The 23,706-nt window shown below is 40.0% G+C and overlaps 3 protein-coding genes across 5 annotated transcripts in view; 2 read left to right on the top strand and 1 right to left on the bottom strand.

The window, feature by feature from the left end:
- Window positions 1-23,706, top strand: part of LOC109622009 (uncharacterized) — a 239,144-nt gene that overhangs the window by 136,107 nt on the left and 79,331 nt on the right. The gene's annotated exons all lie outside the window — the stretch shown is intronic.
- LOC109420625 (uncharacterized) lies at window positions 1,641-2,720 on the bottom strand. Its single transcript, XM_019694988.4, has 2 exons — window positions 2,561-2,720; window positions 1,641-2,493 (listed from the first exon to the last, which is right to left on the bottom strand). Exons 1-2 carry the CDS (start codon window positions 2,612-2,614, stop codon window positions 1,702-1,704), a joined length of 846 nt encoding a protein of 281 aa, XP_019550533.2. The 5' UTR covers window positions 2,615-2,720; the 3' UTR covers window positions 1,641-1,701.
- LOC109623155 (uncharacterized) lies at window positions 21,627-22,738 on the top strand. The gene is made up of 2 exons (XM_020077644.3): window positions 21,627-21,785; window positions 21,848-22,738. The coding sequence occupies exons 1-2, from the start codon at window positions 21,741-21,743 to the stop codon at window positions 22,640-22,642; spliced, it is 840 nt and encodes a 279-aa protein (XP_019933203.3). The 5' UTR covers window positions 21,627-21,740; the 3' UTR covers window positions 22,643-22,738.

The raw sequence follows: 23,706 nt of genomic DNA, 5'->3' as shown, positions 1-23,706 counted from the left end.
CTTTCATATCTTTGATCTGTCAAATCGGTTCTAGCGATTGCTAGACGCTAACAAAAAATAAGTTTTATTTTGGGATGTCCTGGAAGACATAAATTTACATGTTTTGACCTCTAAATTTGTGCCTCTGAAGACGCTCGAATATGTCAGGTTCAGGACACCTAAAATTACATGATATTTTCTTGGTGTGTAGCATTCCCTTTATGTGCATGATTTCTCGCTGAATTTTTATTACATACTAGCTGTCCTTGGCAAACTTTGTCTTGCCGTTCAAAATGTCTGAAAACTCAATTTTCAAAAACTCTCAAATTTTCCATATTTTTGGCCTCATAAACCTTCCTTGGGTGAAAACTAACAGAACAAAACTTAGACAACCCATATCGGGCGTTTCGTTTGCGAGTTATGCGCGGTCCCACGTATGCCACTGTATTTTTATATATATAGATTTTTTTCTGTGTACTGTAAATATATTTAGATCATCTGACGAACTACATGAGGATGCTGTGCGGTTGTATACTTGGAGGCGTATTCTGTGCACAGATAAAAATAATGAGATTTACACGTCATGTAAACTTCAGTTTAGTCATGTAAACTTAGTGTTATGATGGTTTACATGATATATCATGTGAATTTGTGTTATATGTCATGTAAACACACAGAGTCATGCTGAATTACATGACATATAATGGAAGTTTACATGATATTTAATGACTTTTACATGATATGTCATGTAAACTTCTGTGATATCCCACGCTCCAATCATGTGCGTCATATGTCACAGAATTTTACACTCTTTTTTCGATCTGTGTAGGTCTGGTGATATTTCCTCGATTTTAACCAAAACTGTAATAGTAAACATTAAGATAACTGCCTTGTCCAAATTATATATACCTGAGGGTGTCCAAAACATATATTCGGTGTCTAAAATGCAATTCTAACAGGCGATTGAAAATTGTGATTTTCTCAGTTTAAAATGATTTCGTTAAGGTTTTTGTCGCCAGGAACGCAAAGTACAATCATATAATAAGCGTATTAGTAAACTTTGCAGTATAATCAATTGCTTTCTAAGGAAGCTAGGGGACAATTTTTCCAACGTTGTCCTCAGCCTGTCCAAAATACATGAATTACCCTATCGGTAAATGATGAGAAATCAGGCAACACAACGCAGTCACATTTTTGTCTAAGAACAACTTTGAGTTTACTCTGTTTTTATCATCATTTTTCATGTTTATTTCGTATTTGATGTTGATAATTATACTGCAGATGACATGATTACAAATCTACAACCAATATTTTGCATTTTACGCTGCCCCTGCTACGTAATTAAAATAACGAGTCTCTCAAAATTTCTTTAGCTAATTCGTTTAAGGTATCATAAACTAACCGCACGAGTGGTTTTGAAGTAAATGAATTTCGGTAAAATGTGTTTGTTATCGATCCGTTTTCCCGCACTTTTTTACGTTAAATAAGCATGCCCACGTTAATTGATATTCGTGGTATTCTCAAGTTTGTACTTTATTTTCCCACAGTGCAACGGGGGTACATGCTATTATGACATGAGTCTCTCTTCCACAAGAAATTAAGTCTCTGGTTTCTCTTAACGAATGGTCATCAGAATCATAAATCAACACTACATGGAAACATATTTTTAAATACTATATATTGCATTTGAAGATTGCATGTCGACTATTATGGCTTAAGTTTTTATCCTATAACATATTCGTCTGGCTGCACCATTGGAGGCATAGTTGGAACGGCATCCGTTGGTTGCACTGTGAAGGCTGTTGTAAGCGCCGGTGTGGTTGGCAGAGTCGGTGACGCAACCAACGATCCTTTGCAGACTTGTTGCAGTTGAATCAGGATCAGGTCCACTGCCGTCTGGAACACCTGGTTGTTAACCGTCAAGCACTGCCGATAGGTAGAACGAGCCACTTCCAATCGCGCTCGGAAGTCTGTAACGAGAGCACTCAGCTGAGCCACGAGTTCAGTTGGCAGTTGTTGTAACTGAGCCAGTTTGATGTATAACTGGTCGTTGATATCCTGAGGATTTTGGAAAATGTTTCGTCCAGCGAAAGCGTCGTACAGGCTGAACTGAACGTACGAAGATTCGTTCGCTTGAAGTTGATCGTACACATTCTGAATCTCCGCATTTAATCGTGCATCGACATCAAGGATGCAGTTCGTGAATCCGACACCGGAAACTTGAAGATTCAAATCGGCACTACCCCGTAGAAGGTTCAAACAACCTGAATCCACCTCAAGTGGTTGATTGTTCAAGTGGTATAGCGTGTTCGTCTCCAGAGTAATGGCTGATCGCAGGAAAGTATCTTTCGCTAGATATACCTCTCTGTGGAATTCGTAGATCGCATCTGAACTGTTGTGTTTGGCATCAGCTACGGCAGAAACGACATATCTTTGCAGTTCACGATAGGCCTCTGGTAGAAGTGCCATCGTTTCTACGACTTGCAGAGAGTTCTCTCTCTGAGCGGATGCCAACTGTAAATACAGAAAAAAAAACATATGTTAGTATCACTCTCCGACAAGACCTTTCATAATAACTTACCCCAAGTACGGCTACGAATGCTAGAACCACTTTCATCGTATTGTGCTTTTTCATAAATCAGATTCGTAACTAAACAGTTCGTTCAAGTTGGGAAACTTGCGATGCCTTTGCCAGTCTGGAAGTGTTTGCGATATGCCCAATTGATTGATTTTGTTTTTATACTCCTAAGCTCTTGGGCATTATGGTTTTCAGAGTATACATTTCTCAAGTATCTAGACTGTCTTATCTTCTAACTTATTGATGGTGTGATATAGGTGGCTTTCTAGTATAGATCGCCCATGGCTGGTTCCACCGAGACTACAACTATCAATATGTTTACTTGGTGACTGGACGTCATCAATTAAATTTACCGTTTCGATAAAATAATCGCACACGAAACTTGTTCCACCGGTAAGGAATTGGCCTAATCAATTATGCAAAACCAAAATTTGCAAGCATTAGTCATACCAAACTCGCAATCTTCAGTTAACCGATATACGAACGTAGGGTCTTAATTTGATAAGAAAGAATGCTAGACTTAATTTTAGATATCGTCGAACTCACGATCATAGATTCGATTTTCTAAGAATCCTTACCATTGTTTTTAAGATTAAACTTCGATCATTAGCACATTTCGACAATTAGCACGATTTCCGAGGCCCGTGGCGCAGTGGTAACACGCTTCATAAGCGGGTGGTCATGGATTCGATTCCAGCCCGGCCCTTCGTCAGTTGCTCTTCCCCTCGAGAGCGGCTGTCACCTGACCTTCTTCGGAGCTCATAGCTCTATCGAACCCGGATAATTGGACATCGGCGAAACGGCAGCTCATAATAGACCATCAATCGGACTGGGAAAGGAATAGCAGCCACGCATTAACATCCTCGTGCTCATCAGTCTACCATGGACAGAGTAGAAAAGTGCAAGCAGCACAAATATCAGTTCGATATAAGTCAGTTGTAATCGCTCTCGTAGTGCATCTAGGGAGATTAAGCGGTTACGATGATGATGATGATGATGATGATTCTACCATCTATTGTAGCAAGGCAGCTGCCTATAGCACTGGTATAATCTGCAAATCGATTTGATCAAGATGGTACCACTGTTCACACTCAGTCATTTCCCTGTATGAAGGGCCAAAAATGGAAGCGCGGACCCACAAGCAGAGACACTTGCACGAAACCCGTTACAAGGGAAAAGAATCTCCTTCCAGAAGAAAGTTCATGTAACCAGCGGTAAAAACAAGCCCTCGGTTAACAAAATATACCCAATAGATGAGGTCGAAGAGCCCGCCCTCAATTCACGAGATGTTTGCAACAAGAAGAAGGCACTTCCAAGCTCCAAATCGTTTCAATCGGGTGCCCTGGTGGTCCCTCCCTATCCCCGTATTTAGTAATATATTTACCGTCGTGCGGGGTTCTTTTAAAATGCGGGGCTACTTTGGACACTTTTGAATATAGATTTTTTGAATTCAAAATATGGTTTAAATCTGTTTGATGTCTTTGGGACTATTATGAAACAATATTTTACCTTTCATTTGGTTAAAATTATTTTTCAACCAAACCCTTTATTGCTTGTCAGGACGCAAAAAAACATCGAATAAACCAAAAAATATATATAACGTATCAGAACATTTGCTCTGTATGCATTGTTTCTACAGTTCATAAATTTCAAATGGTTGCTCAATTCATGCATAATGTATCAACGTAGCATATACAATCGAATATTTGTATCGTTGTACATTATAAATGACCATTTCACCTAAATAAAGGATTGATGGTCCCTTTTTTCAGGCTATCTATATAGCAATATCACGCTGCTCATAATACCAAAGATAGCACAGAAACATCTTCAAACGCATAAATTTATTGAAATCATGCCTGTATAGTATACTACAATATTGGTACAAAGCAGTTTTCTAAATAACCTTGGAATTTGAAATGCTAGATAAATATGTCCAAAGTAGCCCCCACCAGTTCTATATGAGATGTGTCCGATTGGTGTATGAACAACCTTTTATTTTAAATTTTACATACATCCTACATACATACTTACGATTATTATGTGTAAAAATTGTGGAAATCCACAATCTGGGAGTTATAATGTCATAAAGTTAATAAACCATGAAAAAGCGTAAAAAGAAGCCCCGCACGACGGTATCTCAATCAATGTTTACATTCTTCAACCTAATCTAGGTGTTCTGTGTATTATCCCGAGCAGAAGGGAATACCTTTCAAATACCATGCGGACACCAACCTGTGCTCTAATATCTAAACTTGTTATTATTATATTATTCTACAAAATGTTATGAGAACAACGCAATAACAATTGGAAGTATGTGAGCAGAGTGTGGTATTGGTGGGGTATTTGTTGATTTAGCAGTGAAATAACTGAAGAACATATTTTGGTATTATATCATGGTGTTATCGAACAAATGCGCGATTTAATAACAAAAAATGTTATTATTTTGTTATTCAATACCTTTGGGATAACAAATAAAGCACTTGAAATTTAAGATATTCATTTATTATTGAAATAACAATACTTGTTATTTTCTAGGTGTTATTGATACAAAATTATGGTACCGTAAAACGGGGTATCTTTGATAATGCGGGTAACTTTGATAGTGCTGCAGGCATTGTGTAATTTATCTTAAAACTATGATTCCTTCAACCAGTTAAGAAAAAGGTAAACGTAAATCAATTCTATACATATGAAAGTTTATCTTGACGAATTTTCATTAAAATCTAGTTTATATACAACATTTTGGGCAAAAAATAAAAATTATTGATATTTTTGTCATTTGCCAACCCCTTCAAACAATACTACCGTACAGCAGACTTCGTTAAAACTATTTTTTCAATGAATGGACTCTTATTCTCGATAGATTCATCATAGTAGATTCCAAATCTGGCCTTGAATCTCTTAGCGAAGTGTGTTTTTATGAAATGGAAGCAATTTTGTAAATTGGGATATTAATCTCCATAAATTGATAAACGCCTAAAATTATGCAATGCCCTTGTAATTTCATGTATATAAATATGTGTTGTTCAATTTTTTTCAATAAAACATTAAAAAACTACCCAAAAAAAAGCAAACTAACCATGAATAGTATGTAATCATATGTTGATATACCGTTAAGCATTTATTATTACAAAAATAATGATTTTTGATAGCTAAATTTATTGTGTTTTGCACTCAATACTCCACAAATTCATTTTTATATGTAGAATTTGGTAAAAAAAATCAATGTTTTGATATAAAAATTCTTTCTAATATATTCCACAAGCCTTCTCTCATCATGTTCATACTCCTAAGATTTCAATCTGTGATTATTTTTTAAGATTTGATGTGTTTTTAGGGCATTATCAAAGTTACCCCAAAATGAAAAACTGATTTTCGGTTAAATGAAAAACTAAAAATTATCCGAAATATTTCAGATCATCGAATCTCTTGATTGTAATTGATAACTGATACCCCAGTACTTGTTTTAAAAATATAAAACTGGGGGAAAAACTGTTACATGTAAAAATATTGAGAAAATTCGCTGAAAAACTATCAAAGTTACCCCATTTTACGGTATTCGTTTTTGTTATTTTGCCTCTTATGTCCACCAAATGAAGGGCATATCGTGGTATGATTGTATTTAAGATTAATACCTAAATATGTTGTTCACTTGCTTTTATTTTCTGCTCGGGATAACACACTATAATCCTAATTTGGTAAAATAAATCTAAGCTATTATCAATACTAATTAATAACATATTACATTTCATTTGCTGTAGCAGTTAAGATTTTTTGCAGGCTTTATTTTTCACCTGCGTGTCAGAAATACATTTTTTTAACTTATCCTAACCCTAACCTAACTCATACTAATAATACAAAGAACTAATCGTAGCAATAGAAGACTGCAACGATTTTGACGAAAGTTTGCAATGATTTTTGTTGACATCTGTTCCAATATTTCAATATTAGAAATTTGATGCAACTCATTAGTGCTATAGAGTTGCATCAAATTTCCAATTTTTGAAACATTGGAACAGATGTCAACAAAAATCATTGCAAACTTTCGTCAAAAATCGTTGTAGTCTTCTATTGCTACGATTAGTTCTTTGTATTATTAGTATAAGTTAGGTTAGGGTTAGGATAAGTTACTCACCGCCGAAAAAATCATGCATGATTTTACTCATAGCTTTATTGCTTGGTGTTATTATTATTTACAATGAAGTTCTTAGGATTGTACGATAGAGCAAGACCAAACCTTGCGTACAACAACAGGGAATGTCGTGTAAATTCGACATTGATTCTTCATTAGGGCCTAACTGACATTTTCGATTTCTCTTCATCGATCCTCTCTTTGTGTTATTACGGAAAGTGTATTAAGATTTCCAAAGATTTTTTGGTTGAAATGTGAAGATGACGACTACATCTTGCTCTGGAAACAAAAAGAATAATGGTTTTATTTCTTTTGGTCAAGTTATTAGCGAAAGAGAGTGTCGACGAAGAGAAATCGATCAAGTCAGTTAGGCCCTTAAAAAAATAATTGTCGAATTGATTTGAATTCGTTTTACATGCGAACGAGTTTTCGGCGCTTCACTGCATGAAAATCTCGCGCGTGAGAAAGTTATTCAGAATCGCGCACGATTTTTCTCACGCAAGAGCGGTTCATGAGGAAGCTTTGAGTGTGAGTTCACCAACACTGGTGTAATTACTCCCAACATTTTTGTATAGCGGTTTCGCAGCACGGTGTCACGAACACTAATGCAAGTCTACTGGTTGAAAATATGCCCATTTGATTTTGCTGGGAACAGCTGATCTTTGTTTACTATTTTCAACCAGTAACTCAGGTGGTGTTCGTGTAATGCAGCGTGTATGTACACGCAACACCCCTAAAAGCAGAAACCACTATGGGTCGTAATGCACGGCTGTATTCCCAATCCCCCTGAAGCGTTACGTAATTTAGGGACGGCGCCTAATGAAAATATCCACCAATGATCAAATTAAGTACAAAGTTTAAAATCCCATCACGATGAGATATAGTGCAGATATTTGGTAGCTTTTTGAATATCTCACCAAAATTAAGATTTGACATCAAAATTTGATCGTTTTCAGATAAGACTATGATATTATTGTCTACCCGGGATAGCTCTGATCCTCGCAAGTTTCTACCTCATGCTTCCACGGGTCAAGCGATGATAAAGACCGCCAGGTAGGAGTTGTGTGCTTAGCTGATAGTGTAGTCTGAGCACTTTTGTTCTTTTGTTCTTTTACGACTTGAGCGTCTGTTTACCAAGGAGGTGTGGCTAAAACAGCGTCTGTTCTGGCATCCAACGCAATGGCTGAGTAAGAACTGCTGCATCACGCCCAGCTAGATCCAAAGTTGTAGTCTAATAAGCGTGGTCGTCCTAGTGTTGGTTGGGACGCTAAATTGAACTGGCACTATGGCCCTCCGGCGAAACAAGAGTATTGGCGTAGGCCCAATAAGCCACCCATAAAATCGCCATTACGAATGACGTAGGAGAAAATACGACACGATGCAATCGTCAAAGACCCACTCCCACGCAACGTAAAAAGGAATACGTTTGGAAACTTGAAACATGGAATGGCAAGTCACTTGTTTTAACAGGATGTGACAGGATAATCTACGACGAATTACATCCCCAAAACTTCGACATCGTGGCGTTGCAGGAACTTTGTTGGACTGGACAGAAAGTGTGGAAAAGCGGGCATCGAGCGGCTACCTTCTACCAAAGCTGTGGCACCACCAATGAACTGGGAACAGGATTTATAGTGTTGGGCAAGATGCGACAACGTGTGATCGGGTGGCAGCCGATCAACGCAAAGATGTGCATGTTGAGAGCTAAGGGCCGTTTCTTCAACTGCAGCATCATTAACGTCCACTGCCCACACGAAGGGAGACCTGATGACGAGAAAGAAGCGTTCTACGCGCAGTTAGAGCAAACATACGATGGTTGCTCGCCGCGTGACGTGAAAATCGTTGTCGGCGACATGAACGCGCAGGTAGGAAGGGAGGAAATGTACAGACCGGTAATCGGGCGAAACAGCCTGCACACCGTATCGAATGATAATGGCCAGCGATGCGTAAACTTTGCAGCCTCCCGTGGTATGGTAGTCCGAAGCACCTTCTTCCCCCGCAAAGATATCCACAAAGCTACCTGGAGATCACCCGACCATCAAACAGAAAACCAAATCGACCACGTTCTAATCGACGGTAAATTCTTCTTAGATATAACCAACGTCCGCACATACCGCAGTGCGAATATAGATTCGGATTACTACTTAGTCGCTGTATGCATGCGCTCAAAACTTTCGACAGTTATCACCACGCGTCGAAGTCGACCGCCGCGGCTCAACATCGAGCAGCTGCGTAACATAGAAGTGGCTCAAGACTACGCGCAACAGTTAGCAGTGGCCCTACCAACGGAAGAGCAGCTTGGCGCAGCTACACTTGAAGATGGCTGGAGGGACATTCGATCCGCCATAGGTAGTAACTCGGCTACAGCACTAGGCTTCGCGACTCCGAATCACAGAAACGACTGGTACGACGGCGAATGAGAACAGTTGAAAAACGAGAAGAATGCAGCATGGGCGAGAATGCTGCAACACCGTACAAGAGCGAATGAGGCACGTTACAAACAGGCGCGGAACAGGCAGAACGCAGTCTTCCGGATGAAGAAGCGCCAGCAGGAAGAACGAGATCGCGAAGCGATGGAAGAGCTGTACCGCACTAAGGACACACGAAAGTTCTACGAGAAGCTGAACCGCTCGCGCAGAGGCTTCGTGCGACAAGCCGACATGTGCCGAGATAATTACGGGAATATTCTCACGAGCGAGTGTGAGGTGGTCGACAGGTGGCGGCAGCATTACGATGAGCACCTCAATGGCGACGTTGCAAGTACCGAAGGTGGCGTGGTAGCAGATCTAGGAGTATATGCACAGGACGAAAGACTTCCAGCCCCTGACCTTCAAGAGATTGAGGAGGAGGTTGGCCGGTTGAAAAACAACAAAGCCGCTGGAGCAGATCAACTACCAAGCGAGTTTCTAAAATACGGTGGAGAAGCACTGGTGAGCGCACTACACTGGGTCATTACCAAGATTTGGGAGGAGGAAGTATTACCGGAGGAATGGATGGAAGGTATCGTGTGTCTCATCTACAAAAGGGCGACAAGTTGGATTGCGGAAACTACCGCGCGATCACACTACTGAGCGCTGCCTACAAGATACCCTCTCAAATTTTATGCCGCCGACTATCACCGATTGCAAGAGAGTTCGTGGGGGAATATCAGGCCGGATTCATGAGTGAACGCGCTATTATAACGGACCAGATGTTTCCCATCCGCCAGGTGTTGCAGAAATGCCGCGAATACAACGTGCCCACACATCACTTGTTCATCGATTTTTAATCGGCGTATGATACAATCGATCGAGAACAGCTATGGCAGATTATGCACGAATACGGATTCCCGGATAAACTGACACGGTTGATCAAGGCGACGATGGATCGAGTGATGTGCGTAGTTCGAGTATCAGGGACACTCTCGAGTCCCTTCGAATCTCGCAGAGGGTTACGGAAAGGTGATGGTCTTTCGTGCTTGCTGTTCAACATTCCTTTAGAGGGTGTAATTAGGAGAGCGGGGATGAACACGAGTGGAACGATTTTCACGAAGTCCGTTCAGCTGCTTGGTTTCGCTGATGATATTGATGTTATAGCTCGTAAATTTGAGACTATGGCGGAAACGTACATCCGACTAAAGAGTGAAGCCAGGCGAATTCGATTAGTCATTAATGTGTCGAAGACAAAGTACATGATGGCAAAGGGCTCCAGGGAGGAATCAACGCGCCTGCCACCTCGAATTTATATTGACGGTAATGAAATCGAGATGGTTGAAGAATTCGTGTACTTGGGCTCACTGGTGACCGCCGACGACACCAGCAGAGAAATTCAGAGGCGCATTGTGGCATTGTGGACTCCGCAGAACTCTACGATCGAATAAAGTTCGCCGTAACACGAAGTAACCTATCTACAAAACGCTGATTAGATCGGTAGTCCTCTATGGGCACGAAACATGGACCCTACGTGCAGAGGACCAACGCGACCTTGGAATTTTCGAACGGAAGGTGTTGCGTACCATCTACGGCGGAGTACAGATGGAAGACGGAACTTGGAGAAGGCGAATGAACCACGAGCTGCATCAGCTGCTGAGAGAACCTTGGTCCATACCGTGAAAATCGGAAAGCTACGGTGAGCGGGTCACGTCATCAGGATGTCGGATAGCAACCCGACTAAAATGGTTCTCGAGAGTCATCCGATCGGTACAAGACGACGTGGAGCGCAGCGAGCTAGGTGGGTCGACCAAGTGGAGGACGATCTGCGGACCCTACGCAGAGTGCGGAACTGGAGACAAACAGCCATGGACCGAGTCGAATGGAGACGACTCCAACAGTGGACACTCAGGCCGCCTTAGTCTGATCGAGACGCAACCCGTGCCATTGGTATTTGCAAAGTTTTAGCGAACTCTTTTTGCAATTACTCAATGATATCGTTATTTATAGCATAAAATACCGTGGAACCATATTCATGGTTCGACTAAGATACGACTAAGATACGACTATGATATGAATCAAGTATGATTGAGTTGCTATATATAACAACTGATGTATGTACATCCTATTCGCTCTTTGCGTGAGGAATGCGTAACGATAAATAATCTTTTCGCACATGAGAATCTAATCACGACAGACACTAAACCCAATCTAATCGGCTTCACTTTATCAATGAAAGTGAAGTTTGAACTGGACACTCGTCTTGACCTACCACTAATCGTCTTATCCTACCAGTCGGTGATTTTTCAATCACTTACCTATAAGGGATCACTCAGCGTGTATCTTCACATATGTACGAACAAGCCACTCGTGCCGATTGAGAAGATTATAAATTGAAAAATCACCGTTTGAATCACCAATGGTAATCACTTTATTCGAGTGGATCGAGCTTTTGGTTGCTTTCGCTATAAAGACTAGGTTGTGCAATTAGAAACAGCTGATAGCTGGACGTTATTGATGTTTTGGAACGGAAGTATGAAATAGCGTTCCGGTTTGCAAAGGAATTATTGGGGATTAGTGGATTTGATGGGATAAGTGTTAGCTTGGGCCGTTACTTAGCCTAGTTTTGACGTATTAAAGGCCGCGGCTGCAGCGCTGAAATAATCTGGCTCCAAAAGGTTGAGTAAACCTAACTACAATTACGTGGAAACAGCTATCTCAGTCTTCATGTTGAAACCATTTATTTTATTCTACTTAACGGTTTCGGCCATGGGTTTTGGTTTTTATAAGGGGAAAATTGTATATCATCCTTGTCCATGTTACAACTTGTATTTCAAGCATAACGGAGAAAATCAAAGCGGAAGTTCGCTGTTCCTATAGCAACTCATAGGTACATTGCGCATTTCAGAAACGCGAATAATTCGGGTATTTTTTCACAAATCATCCCCAAAAGTGAGTGACACAGTCCTTAACGAAATTCAGCGCATCATGTAAAAATACCTTTTTTGTTTACATATGCTACATACGGTGTTTGGTAAGGTTAGGCTTGATTTGTGTTTGTTAATGTATACGGGTCATTGCTTTTTTTTTTTGTAGAATTTTGGGAGAATATATATTTATGATAATTTTGGCCACAGTTTTGCTCACACCCCTAATGGCTGTTTCAATTCATCTGGAGGCTGTGTTGGAAAATAAAGTGCTATGAATGGCTATGCTCTAGGTGGCGGCGAAATCGATGAGTCGTAGGCGTTTCCGTTCGTCAGTTGGTAGGAGCTGAGCTTTCCAATCGTCGGTCTGAATTTCTCCGCCAGGCCTACATGAGCGTTTATATTTTCTATGTTGATCTCGCGTTCTCGCGTTCGAGCTACGTGTAGAATGCTTCGTTGTCAGTGCTTTTGGAGTGTGGGATGTGGGTCTGTCCATAAACTACGTAGACGCTTAGGGGGAAGGGGTTTTTGGCCAAAGCCTACGCTCCATACAAATTTCAAAAATTTTGTATGGACAAAAGTCTACGATGGGGGAGGGGGTTTCTGAGATGGTCAAAAATTAGTCTACCTAGTATATGGACAGCGCCTGTTTACGTTGGTTATGCAGAAGTTGATGAATCGGCCCTTGGCTCTTAACCTGCACATCAAGTCCTGTTTCGTCGCTGGGTCGTTGCCATTGCAATGCATTGGTCTCGGTTCGTATTATTCTGTTGCAACGGAAAATCGTTGCAATTGTTTTTGTTTTCGACTGGCTCGTAGGGTCGGACACCAACCCCATACTTAGTTGAGCTAAGACTTCTTCATTTGCACTTGGACGTTGATCAGCCGCCCCCAACCTGGAGAACAAACGCTGTTGGAAGCCGCTCCTCCTGGAGAACTAAACGCCACGGGGAGATCCCTACGGAGGATGTCGGGTAGATGTGTAGTCTCGTGTAGATTCATCCTAACCTTCTTCGTGCATTCGCTAAGGCCCATCCCGCTGGCGTAGTGCACGGCCAGCGTCCCTGTCTGGGTCATAATGACCCCATTTGGTGGTTTAGTGTTACTTTCCAAAAACTGTATTTATTGTGCAAAATCAAACTTAAAAACTAAACTACATATTTTTTAATAAAATAGATATTCCATCTGAACTCCTCTTTACATTGAATAAGAAATATGTGACGCTGATTAAGACATTTCATCTCATCAATGGCCTTCTTCATAATCCAAAGCAGCACCGTTTCCGGATCCTTCTTCCGGTGCCGTCAACTGTCCAAAGCAGACCTGTACAACCTGGGTGCGCACCAAGTCCAGTGCCACCAACAGCAACTTTACACCATCATCCAAGCAACCCTTATAGTGTTCCTTGAGCTCATCCAGTTCCTTCTCAAACTCCTCAACGTGATCGAGCAGCTCGCTGGCGATGAACTCGGGATCCTTCATCAATTCCTCCATTCTGATGTTCAATTTCTCGATAATGCCCTCCGGATTTTGGAAAATGTTCTCGCCTTCAAACACATCGAACAATGCTGATACCGAGTGAAGCGTTTCACCGCCCTGCAGCAAATCGTAGAACCGACCCAGCGTACCGTTAAACGAATTATCCACTTGAACCATACAGTTGGTAAAGGAGATACCGGCGATGTTCACATTCACATCGGAACTCATCCGAATGAGTTCCAAACACATCGGATTCACCGACGACGGTTGATAGGCAATTATCTCGTGAACCTGGCGTTCCTCGTCGATGGCTGCCAAGACAAAACTTTCCTTGGTCTCGATTACGTCCGAGTGCAGTTGGTACACCAGGTTGGAACTGTTCAGCTTCGCCTCGGAAAGTTGATTAACCAAGTAGTCCTGGAGCTGTTTGTACAGCGGCTGTATCTCCCTCATGGTTTCTATCACCAGGAGGGAATTTTCACGTTGACCGAACACAGTGGTGGTGGCGCAAACCACCATAAGGATGAGGAATTTTGGCATCATTTTTGTAAAGGTTTTAAGCAAAGTGCTTTGAACAAATGTCGAAAAGAAACGATTTGCAATTGCAATTCTACTGAATATCGATACATTCCGAATGCGGTTTTATATATGATATTAAAATTAGGCCGAGTCTTTGTCATGCAAATTATTGTCTTTATGTGCATCTTTGGCTGCACATCTGACACGTTCGATGACAACTTCAAGATAATTGCTTATCGCCCATCATGATGACCCTGTTTCAGCTTCCGTGATTCATATAATTGTAACTGATGTGCTCAACGTGAAAGTGTAGAATGTTCAATAAGTGATTTTCCCGTTTCTGAAGATGGCTTGGGTAGGGCACATAATCTCTATTTCTAGAATGTTTATTAAAACTATTTAAATGGAAATCGCGAATATGTTACGCGTTTTACATGTTTGACCTAACTAGGTTATGAATAAAAACTACTCCAGAGTTTCAGAAAAAGTTGAAAAATAGCTGCATACGTAAAGTGGCAGACTTGGTAATAGATCACCGTTTGCAAAAACGTACGCATTCAAAAACGAGACACTATATAGGGTGTCACAGAAAGTATTGTCACAAGTAATTACTTGTAATTACGCTTAAGCGTAGCCAGCGAGAATACAAACATTTTCTTAACTTTGGTTATAGCTTTGTATTTTTGTTCAAAGTACTTTTATTGATACCTGTAAAGAATTTAAACATTTTAGAGGGATTTTGTATGCAGAATGTTTTATGAAAAACAACTTTTCAACAATAGGCGAGTTTATAGCCGTGCAACAAATGGAAAATTACCCTACCCCTTTTAATTATAGATAACTTCCTTGATTTGCAAGCGGCATCGGTGGTGGAGTGGCAAGCTTGATTGTTTCTAACCTCAGTCGGTCTAGGTTAAATCCTAGCCGACGCCGTTCGATATTTATGAGTCAAAAATATCTGATCACGCCTTCCCTGGGATAGGAAGAAAAGCCTCAGGTCCCGGTCCATGTGTTAATGGGTTCTATATGTAGGGTGTCAGCTGTATGTAGGGTGCGGGCACCGGTTTTGGCCAGTCTAAGGGAAATTATTTTTATAAAAATAACCAATAATCCTATGAAAACAACCAATGCGTCAAAAGAAAGGTTTCAATCTATATTTTGAAGGAAAAATGCAGAAATCATGCCAATACTTGATTTTTGTATTAAAAGTGGCACTGGCCAAAATAGAAGCTCTGCCGCAGTTTTGGCCATATTCTTATGTTTGATTTCTATTTTGGCCAATCACGTGTATTTCTTATGGGAGTGGCCAAATTAGAAGCACCCTGGCCAAAATAGATATATGGGAGCAGATTTTTTAAGGAAATATATTTTTTTCTTCCAGTTTTTAATCAAAATGTGTGCTTTTGACAGCTGTAATCATCATGTTGTATTAGGATCTACTAGTAAAAAATAAATTTACGCCGATTTAGATCGCAACAGGCTCAATACCGCACTATGGCCAAAACTCCGGACTGGCCAAAACTGAAGCTTCTACCCTATGTGTCCGTATTCAGGCTCAGTAGGCGAACGATAAATTACAACTGATACCGAACGAAAAAAAAAAGAAGAAGCTTGAATGGTCATTCTGTTGCCAGAAAGAGCAAATATTACAGAGTTGTTCAAAACCGTTGTTTGCCTTGAAAACGGAGACACCATTTCTATCTTGTCACTTCTGTGCGGACGTCGGGAAAATTTTTGGTCGTCTCAAACGCCAGATAGGGTTAACGTACCAATAGTGGTGGAATAAGTAGCTTATAATACCATTAAACAAAAAACCTGATAACTGCTAATTGGTAGTTTTTCATATAAATTGGTTAGAAAACATTAAGTATAATCCTTCTATTAAACATGTCGTTTACTAACTGTTTGGTCACCACCACTATTGGTACTTACTCCACTAAGGTAGCGTTTACCCTAATCTCTCATAGAGTGACTGCCACAAACTACACAACAGGGCTATTGGAAAAAAATGATGAAAAGAAGGAAACATTTAGCGTGAACTTTCTGAGAGTTTGGCTGCTAAAAATGTAATATTGTGATTAAAAAAACCTAAGCCTTATATAACCTTCCTAATGCATCACGATGGGAGCAGCTCGCTGACGTAGTGTACGGGTTTGATCAAAAATGAATCTAATACACAAAGAGGGTTGAAAGAAGGAAACATCTCAGATGGAGTGCACAGTACATAATAAGCAGCAGGAAGCACAACCTACATAACAAAACGACGATGTTTTGCTTTAATGATCATTCTAATGTCCATTTGGGCCATTGTTTATTTGACCTCATAACCGTTGACCTAAATTTTTGTTTCATTTGTATGAGAGCCGATCTTCATTCCTCTGGAGCAAATCTTATGACACAACCTACCAAAAACCGGTTTTCGTACACGTGCAGAGTATGGATCAGGGTATCTCCTGATTTTTTCGTGGTGGAAAATGTTTTCCGTTTTTGCAGAAACCATTTTTAAACAAAATTTCACAAAAAAATGGTTTCTGCAAAAATGGAAAACATTTTCCACCTCAACAAAGTTCAGAAGATACCTTGATCCATACTCTACATGTGTACGAAAACCGATTTCGAAGATATTGCTTCGTTATTTAATAAAAAATCGAAAACCAATAAAATGAGGAAATGCTTCCAGTTTCACCTTAAGGAATTCCTCCAGAGATTTCTTTCAGAAAATGTTTCTAGAGATTATTCAAAAAATAATCCAGGAATCGCTTAAAAATTGTTAAAAAAATCCATTCAAGTATTCCATTTTCCAGAAGTTACTGCAGACATGGATTTCTCTAGATTTTTTTATCCAGGAATCCCTACAGAAATTCTTCCAGGAATTCACTAAGGAATTCCTCAGAATTATTCAGTAATTCCTCCAAGAGTTCCCCGAGGGATTCACCAGGGAATTTTTTCTGTGATTCTTTCAGGAACAACTTCAGGGGTTATTTTAAAAATGACTACAAGAACTTTTCTTGGGATGCCTTCAGGAATTCCTCTTGAGATTGCTTCCAAGATTCCTCTTGGGGTTTATTCATGAACTCCTCCAGGTATTCTGGAAATGCTACTGAAATTCCTCCAAGAGTTCCTCTACGTACTTTTTTTTTTAGAAAATCCTCAGGAATATCGGGTTTTAGATTTCCTCCGGAATTTCAGCAATTTCTTTAGTACTTCCTAATGGGATTTCTTCAGGAATTCTTTCAGGGATTCCTCCACGAATTCCTCTTGGAATTACCCTTGGAATTCCAGCAGGGATTCCCATAGCAATTCATACAGCAATTCCTCTAAGAATTCCTCCATAAATTCCTCCAGTTATTGCTCTAGCGATACCTCAAAGAATTTCTCTAGAGGTTCCTCCTGGGATTCCTCCTGAAAGTGCTCCGGTGATTCTCCAAAGAAATGCTCCAATAATTCTTCCACGGATTTTCTCTAGGGATTCCTGATGGAATTTATGCAGAGATTCCTCCAGAAATTCATCTAGAGATTACTCAAGGAATTTCTCTAGGAATTGCTGCAGGAATTCTTACAGGCAGGGACTCCTCCAGGAATGTTTTCAAAAATTTAATAAAGGATTACCCCAGGTATTCCTTCGGAAATTCCTCTAGGAATTTCATCAGAAATTCCTCCGGAATTAATCCAGAAATACCTCCAGGAATTTTCAAAAGTTACTACGGCAATTTCTCCAGGAATTACTCCAGAAAATCCTCCAGGAATTCATTCAGAAACTCTTCCAGAAATTTCTCCCCGCATTTATCCAAGAGTTAATCCAGGTATTCCTCCAGGCATTCCTCCAGGATTTCATCCAGGTATTTCTCCTGAGACGCCTCCAGGAATTCCACCAAGAACTCCTTCAGGAATTACCCTAGGTATGTATTTCTTCGCGAATTCCTCCAAGAGTTTCTCCAGGAATTGGTTCAAGGATTCCTTCGGAAAGTCCAACGGTAATTTCTCCTGCAAATCCTGCAGGGATTCCTTCAGATATAATTCCAGGAATTTCTTTAGGAATTCGACCAGGTATTTTCCAGGGATTCCTCCGGATTTTTTTCCAGGATTTCATCCAGAAATTTCTCCTCCAGTGATTTCTCCAGGGATTTCTCCAGAAATTCCACCAGAGATTCCTCCAGTTAATCCTTCATGAACTCCTCTAAGGATTGTTCCAGATATTCCTCCAGTAATTCCTCCAGAAATTCCTCCAAGAACTCCTTCTGGAACATACTGGAAAAACTTAGTAGGCCCGAAATGTTGCTAATTTATAAACTGAGAGATGAAATTTGTGAGAAAAATCTCGTTCTAGTGAGATTCGAACCCACAACTCCGTATTCGCTAGACCAGCGCTTTACCCAACTAAGTCACAGAAAAGGTGATGATTCTGCGAAATAGAAAGCCAAACTGACTCCGAAGCCACACCGTGAGCGGTCCCAATGAAAATTTGCAACTTCCGATTTTTCTTACTTTTCTGATAAAATCACCAAGTGTTCACAAGAAGATTGAGATTCATATGGATGGTTGTTGATTCCTCGCGTTGATTATGTTAGGAGTCATACAATTATGACGACCATAGTTTAGAAGCCGAGTGTGGCACTCCACGTATTGAGTATACGAAAAAGCGTTACAAAGAGGGGAAAGGGGGTCTGAAAAGCCTTTTCCGGGGTGGACCTATTAACATGAGAAAACTATGCCTCGCACGGAAGCTCACTAGACTGGATAATTGCTAACGACAATACAATCTTGATCAAATCGCCTTTCAGATTATTCCGGTGTACATGCTACAAATCATCATCGTATAGATCTGACTCATTGCTGTATTCAATGTTGTTTTGGTAATAACTGTCGTCCACTAGCTCGGAAGGTATTCATACACCGAGTGTCAGAAGGTTGTAATGAAATAGTTGATTTTATGGTCAGTAGTAAGCAATTGATCATGCAGGTTTTTAAGCAAAATCATGCAAATGATGTTGGGCCAATTCATACAAATGCAAAATCGTCTTTGGCAAAGTCTCAGATACAGAATTTGTACCAGTTGGTTACGTCAAGAAGAAGAAAATAATTTAAAAAGGATGTAGTAGAATACAAGACTGACAAGACTCGTTTGAGGTAATTATTTTTATTCCAACTAAGATAACAGATTGATTTCTTCGCATGAATGAAATGAAATGTTTTGCATTTTTTCCAGATTTTGCGTATATCAACCTCGTATTGTTATCGCACCATATCTGCATTCTAGAAATAGACTGCAGTATGTTTCTCGTATGATTAGGAATGAACGACGCGATAAGATGTGAGATGATTTGCAAGTTTTCGTGTATAAAATTTACCATTTACAAATTGTTTACTTTTGAATGCCAAAATAACTATTTTCTGATAGCTGCTGTGAGTACCTATAACATCCAAAAATGAAGTATTTGTCATTCTTAATCGAGGCTACGAGATAAACGTAGGATAGGATAGGTTTGGGATCATTTGGGCAAGGGGACCAGTTCTGGGCATTTGCTGCCATAATCAGTCAATTTTTAATCGATTGAATTATATTATACTAGCTGTCCTAGCAAACTTTGTCTTGCCAAGCAGTACGGGTTTGACAATTCCGTAATAATTAGCGAAAAAGCCGTAACCAACAAAATGTACACAATTTGAGTAATTGCAGGAGTGAAAAGAAGCTAGATTTGTCTTCTAAATGCTCACAAAGTTTCCTTGATATCACTTTTCTAACTATCGAAAATCACTGATTGAGTGAAAGGCGTAATCCCATTCTATTCCAAACGAACAAAAACAAGAATTACGCCTTCTACTCCTTTGTTTTGTTTGATGTTTTGTTTACGAAAGTGAAAGGCGAAACTGAAATCAACACGTAAACACGGCGATAGTAGAAGGCGAAACTGAAATCAAAACGTAAACACGGCGAAAGCAAATGGCGAAATTCTGTCAAAAATCATAAACAAGGCGAATAGTAAAAGGCGATTCTGAAAATGATATCGATTCGAGGCGCATAGTATTGGGCGAAATAAGCATTCGCAGGTATCAATTCAGGCGTAATTAAATAAATGCAATTTTTAGTGCAAAAAATATCAAATTCGTGCAGTGTTCTTAGAAAAACAAGAAACTATGTCAGAACTGTGTCAATTAACCTTATTAAAGTTGAATTATTCTGTATTACTTCTAAATAGGAATTAAAATTTGATCAGCAAAATTCGGTTGTTGTTTTCGCATTGTTATTGCTTTGTTAGTTACGCCCTATTCGCGAATCACTCCCGAATTGTGTAAGTCATTGCAGCACGGCACTCTAGATTGATTTTATTTCGGTTGTATTGATTTACTTCCCAGGTCATGAAAAATCAGTACTTTATAATTTTTTTACTTTTTTATTTGATTTTCGTAACTTTTTCTACTTATAAACACAGCCACCATAAAAACGAATCGAACCGTGCAAGAGTCATGCTGATCGGTTCATCCGTTCGTGAGTTTTGTTGCCTTAAAGGGACTTCAAACTCATTTTTATATATATAAAATAAATGTTCGAAAATTCAGGTAAATCGGATTGAAATTGACTTAGTTTTAGCAGCATGTGCTCAAAATAGGTCCCCCTGCCCAAATGGTCACAGATCACTTTGAAAGTATCTCAGGCTATCACCTATCACTTTGAAAGTATCTCAGGCTATACTCCGCCTTTCCCAATTCTATTTTCTTCACATGTCATATAATAGTCGTGGCAACGTAAGTTTTGGTTGCATAGAAGTCACTGTGACTTATTTATAGCATTGTGTTAGAAGTAAATCACTGTGACTTCTACACAATCAAAACTAACGCGACAGCATCAGCTAATGCACGAAGAAGGTTAAACCAATGACCGTCACGCCGAGGACCTGGGATCGAATCGCACTCCCGAAAAACTCACGAAACGTGATTTCTTCCTTCGGAAGAGGAGTTCAGTCGTGGGTCCCGAGATGAACTAGCTCCGGCTTAAAAAGCTATTAAGATAAAAAAAAGTACAGTGTTTACGGTGTGTTGAACCCATGAAAGTTTCAGGTCGTTGTATAGATCTTCCAATATGTTTTTACGTTATCTGCGAAGCGAACAAACTGCCCGGATTTCTCAAAAACTGTTCACCTTCTGTGACTGTTACATCCGGCTTCTTGAACAAGTAGTCTTCAAAAGCGATATTTTTCGCCGTCCGTTGCGTTGTTTGGCAAAATCCTATCAGGCAACCTTCACACATCATACCAGACGGCAAACAGTATGAATAACATCTAATCAATCCGTGTTCATCCGAGATCTATATCTCAATCGAATATTTGAAAATATGAATGGAGCGTATCAGCCACGCCCACATAGATTTATAATTTCCCAGAAACCGTGTGGTCAGAGGTGCAAAGATCAATAAATCAATCAGTAGTTGCCACTCTACCGACAGGTTCATTCATAAACATGACGTCTTTGACAAGTATCCGCTTTATGATTGTATTCCCTCCACCACCCGCTGGAGATTTATCACCTGGACATCGAGACGGATTTCGGCAGGATTAGTTTCGGCGCAGATAAAGACAAATGCGATAAAAATCCGATTTGTGTGGTCAAATCAGTCAAAAGTATAAAATCGTTACCCCTCGGAAACAAACCCACCAGAAGTAATTTGAAACAGCAAGAATCAAGTGTAGTTTGTTGATTCTAATAGTTAATTAAACATAATGAAGAGTTTCGCGGTAGCTGTTTTTCTCCTGCTAGGACTTAGTGTAAGCATGTGTTCTCGAGTGGTATGTTGTGGTGAAGTGACAAAATATTCATTCCATTTTAGGCTGTCCTTGCAGGACGTCCAAAGTCGGAACAAGTTCTCGAAGAAGTTGAAAAACTGCGACCACGCTACCAGGAAATCCAAGACTTCGTCATTCGTACCATTAGTGATGCCCGACTGAGCAGCTCTGCAACTCTTGCTAAATTCCATTCCGATATTGTGCAAGTAAAAACTACATTTGTGGTCGATGCCATCAAGAAGGAGAATGCCCTGCTGTACCAAACCAACAATCAACCAGCATCGATAGACCAAAACTGTCTCATTTTTGTCAGAGGTCTGGGCGATATGGTCATGAACCTGGCAGGTACCGGATTTTCTACTTGTATTGCTGATGCCAGTGACGGTTTGGAGAAGAAGATTAACGAATTCTACGCCCAGCTGCAACAGGATGAGAAGGACTACATTGGACTCGGGTTGTTGAACGTTTTCAAGGGTGAGAACATTTTCTACACACCCGACGTACTCCTAGCCAAACTGAAAGCGAGATACGAAGCCATGGAGGATTATCCAACCTATCTGAGCGAGGACTTGGCTCGTATCATTAATGCTTTGGGCACTGATTTGGAATCCTTGGAAGTGAAATATGTTGTCTGCATGACCGAAACCGAACAGCGACTACGCGATGGTTTTATTTTGGCGCATAGTCACTTGGAAGCAACGTGCAAAGCTTCACAGGTTCCCGCAGCATCGAATCCAGCACCAGAGGAACTTAGTGTTGCTGAGTCAATGCCATCGTTGCCGTCGTCGTGGCCAAACACTGAAGCTGTACGGCTCCTCCGCGAACGTTTGGGATTGTAATTTAACCTCTATGTGATCTGGTGTCAATTTCAAATGGATAACATCTTTATAACGTCTTAGCAAATAAATGTGATGAAATTGTGAAGTATAATAAAATTTTCAGTGGTTCTTTTACAATTTCTAACAAACACTTTATGTTAGCGAATCATAAATTATCAGATTTTCCTCGTCACATTTTATTGACTTACTGAAGAAAATTCAAACCGCGAATGTGATGACGTGACGTGACTTGATAGTACTAATTAAATCATTGAAGGATAATAAAGTTAACCATGCAGTTACGATTAAGACAAAATCGCATTGCACAAATGATTCGTCATCAAATCATTCATTTTGTGGGTTTCATGATAAAGTAACCTTATAAAACTTGGAAAAAAAATCCTTTTCTGTATGCAAACGGTCCTTATGGAAAAAACACATGTCTTCCATGCCAAGAATCCAACATTGAATCCCACTATCGACAAACTTAATTTAAAAATACCATTAGGTTTTAAAGCTAAGGGGTCTCCAATTAGCCTAGTGGTTAAGGCTATGGATCGCCAATCCGGAGACGGCGGGTTCGATTCCCGTTCCGGTCGGAAAATTTTCTCGACTCCCTGGGCATAGAGTATCATTGTACTTGCCTCACAATATACAAATTCATGCAATGGCAGGCAAAGAAAGCCCTTCAATTAATAACTGTGGAAGTGCTCAAAGAACACTAAGTTGAAGCGAGGCAGGCCAAGTCCAGTGCGGACGTAGAGCCATAAAGAAGAAGAAGAAGGTTTTAAAGCTGGTTTTGAAAGCAGCTCGTCTTTTTATTCAACTTGCAGAACTTCCAAAAACTCTCAACATGCCAAGCTTTTGAATTGAAAACACAAATACATTGTTTATACGGATCTGGTACGGATTGGTAGTAATAATTATTAATAAATATAAAAGCAGTGTGAGAAGGTGTGGAATGGTGCGTTACCGTTGCTAAGTGTGATGGAAACTTGTTACGGCAATGGTGACATTGCTTTTAGATCTTTGTCCTTTCCATTCACTCCAATTCTTTTGCGTCATAGTTTTCTCACATATTCTAG

Source organism: Aedes albopictus, chromosome 2, assembly GCF_035046485.1.
Source record: "Aedes albopictus strain Foshan chromosome 2, AalbF5, whole genome shotgun sequence".
Taxonomy (NCBI): domain Eukaryota; kingdom Metazoa; phylum Arthropoda; class Insecta; order Diptera; family Culicidae; genus Aedes; species Aedes albopictus.
This window is presented reverse-complemented; position numbering and strand designations above follow the sequence as displayed.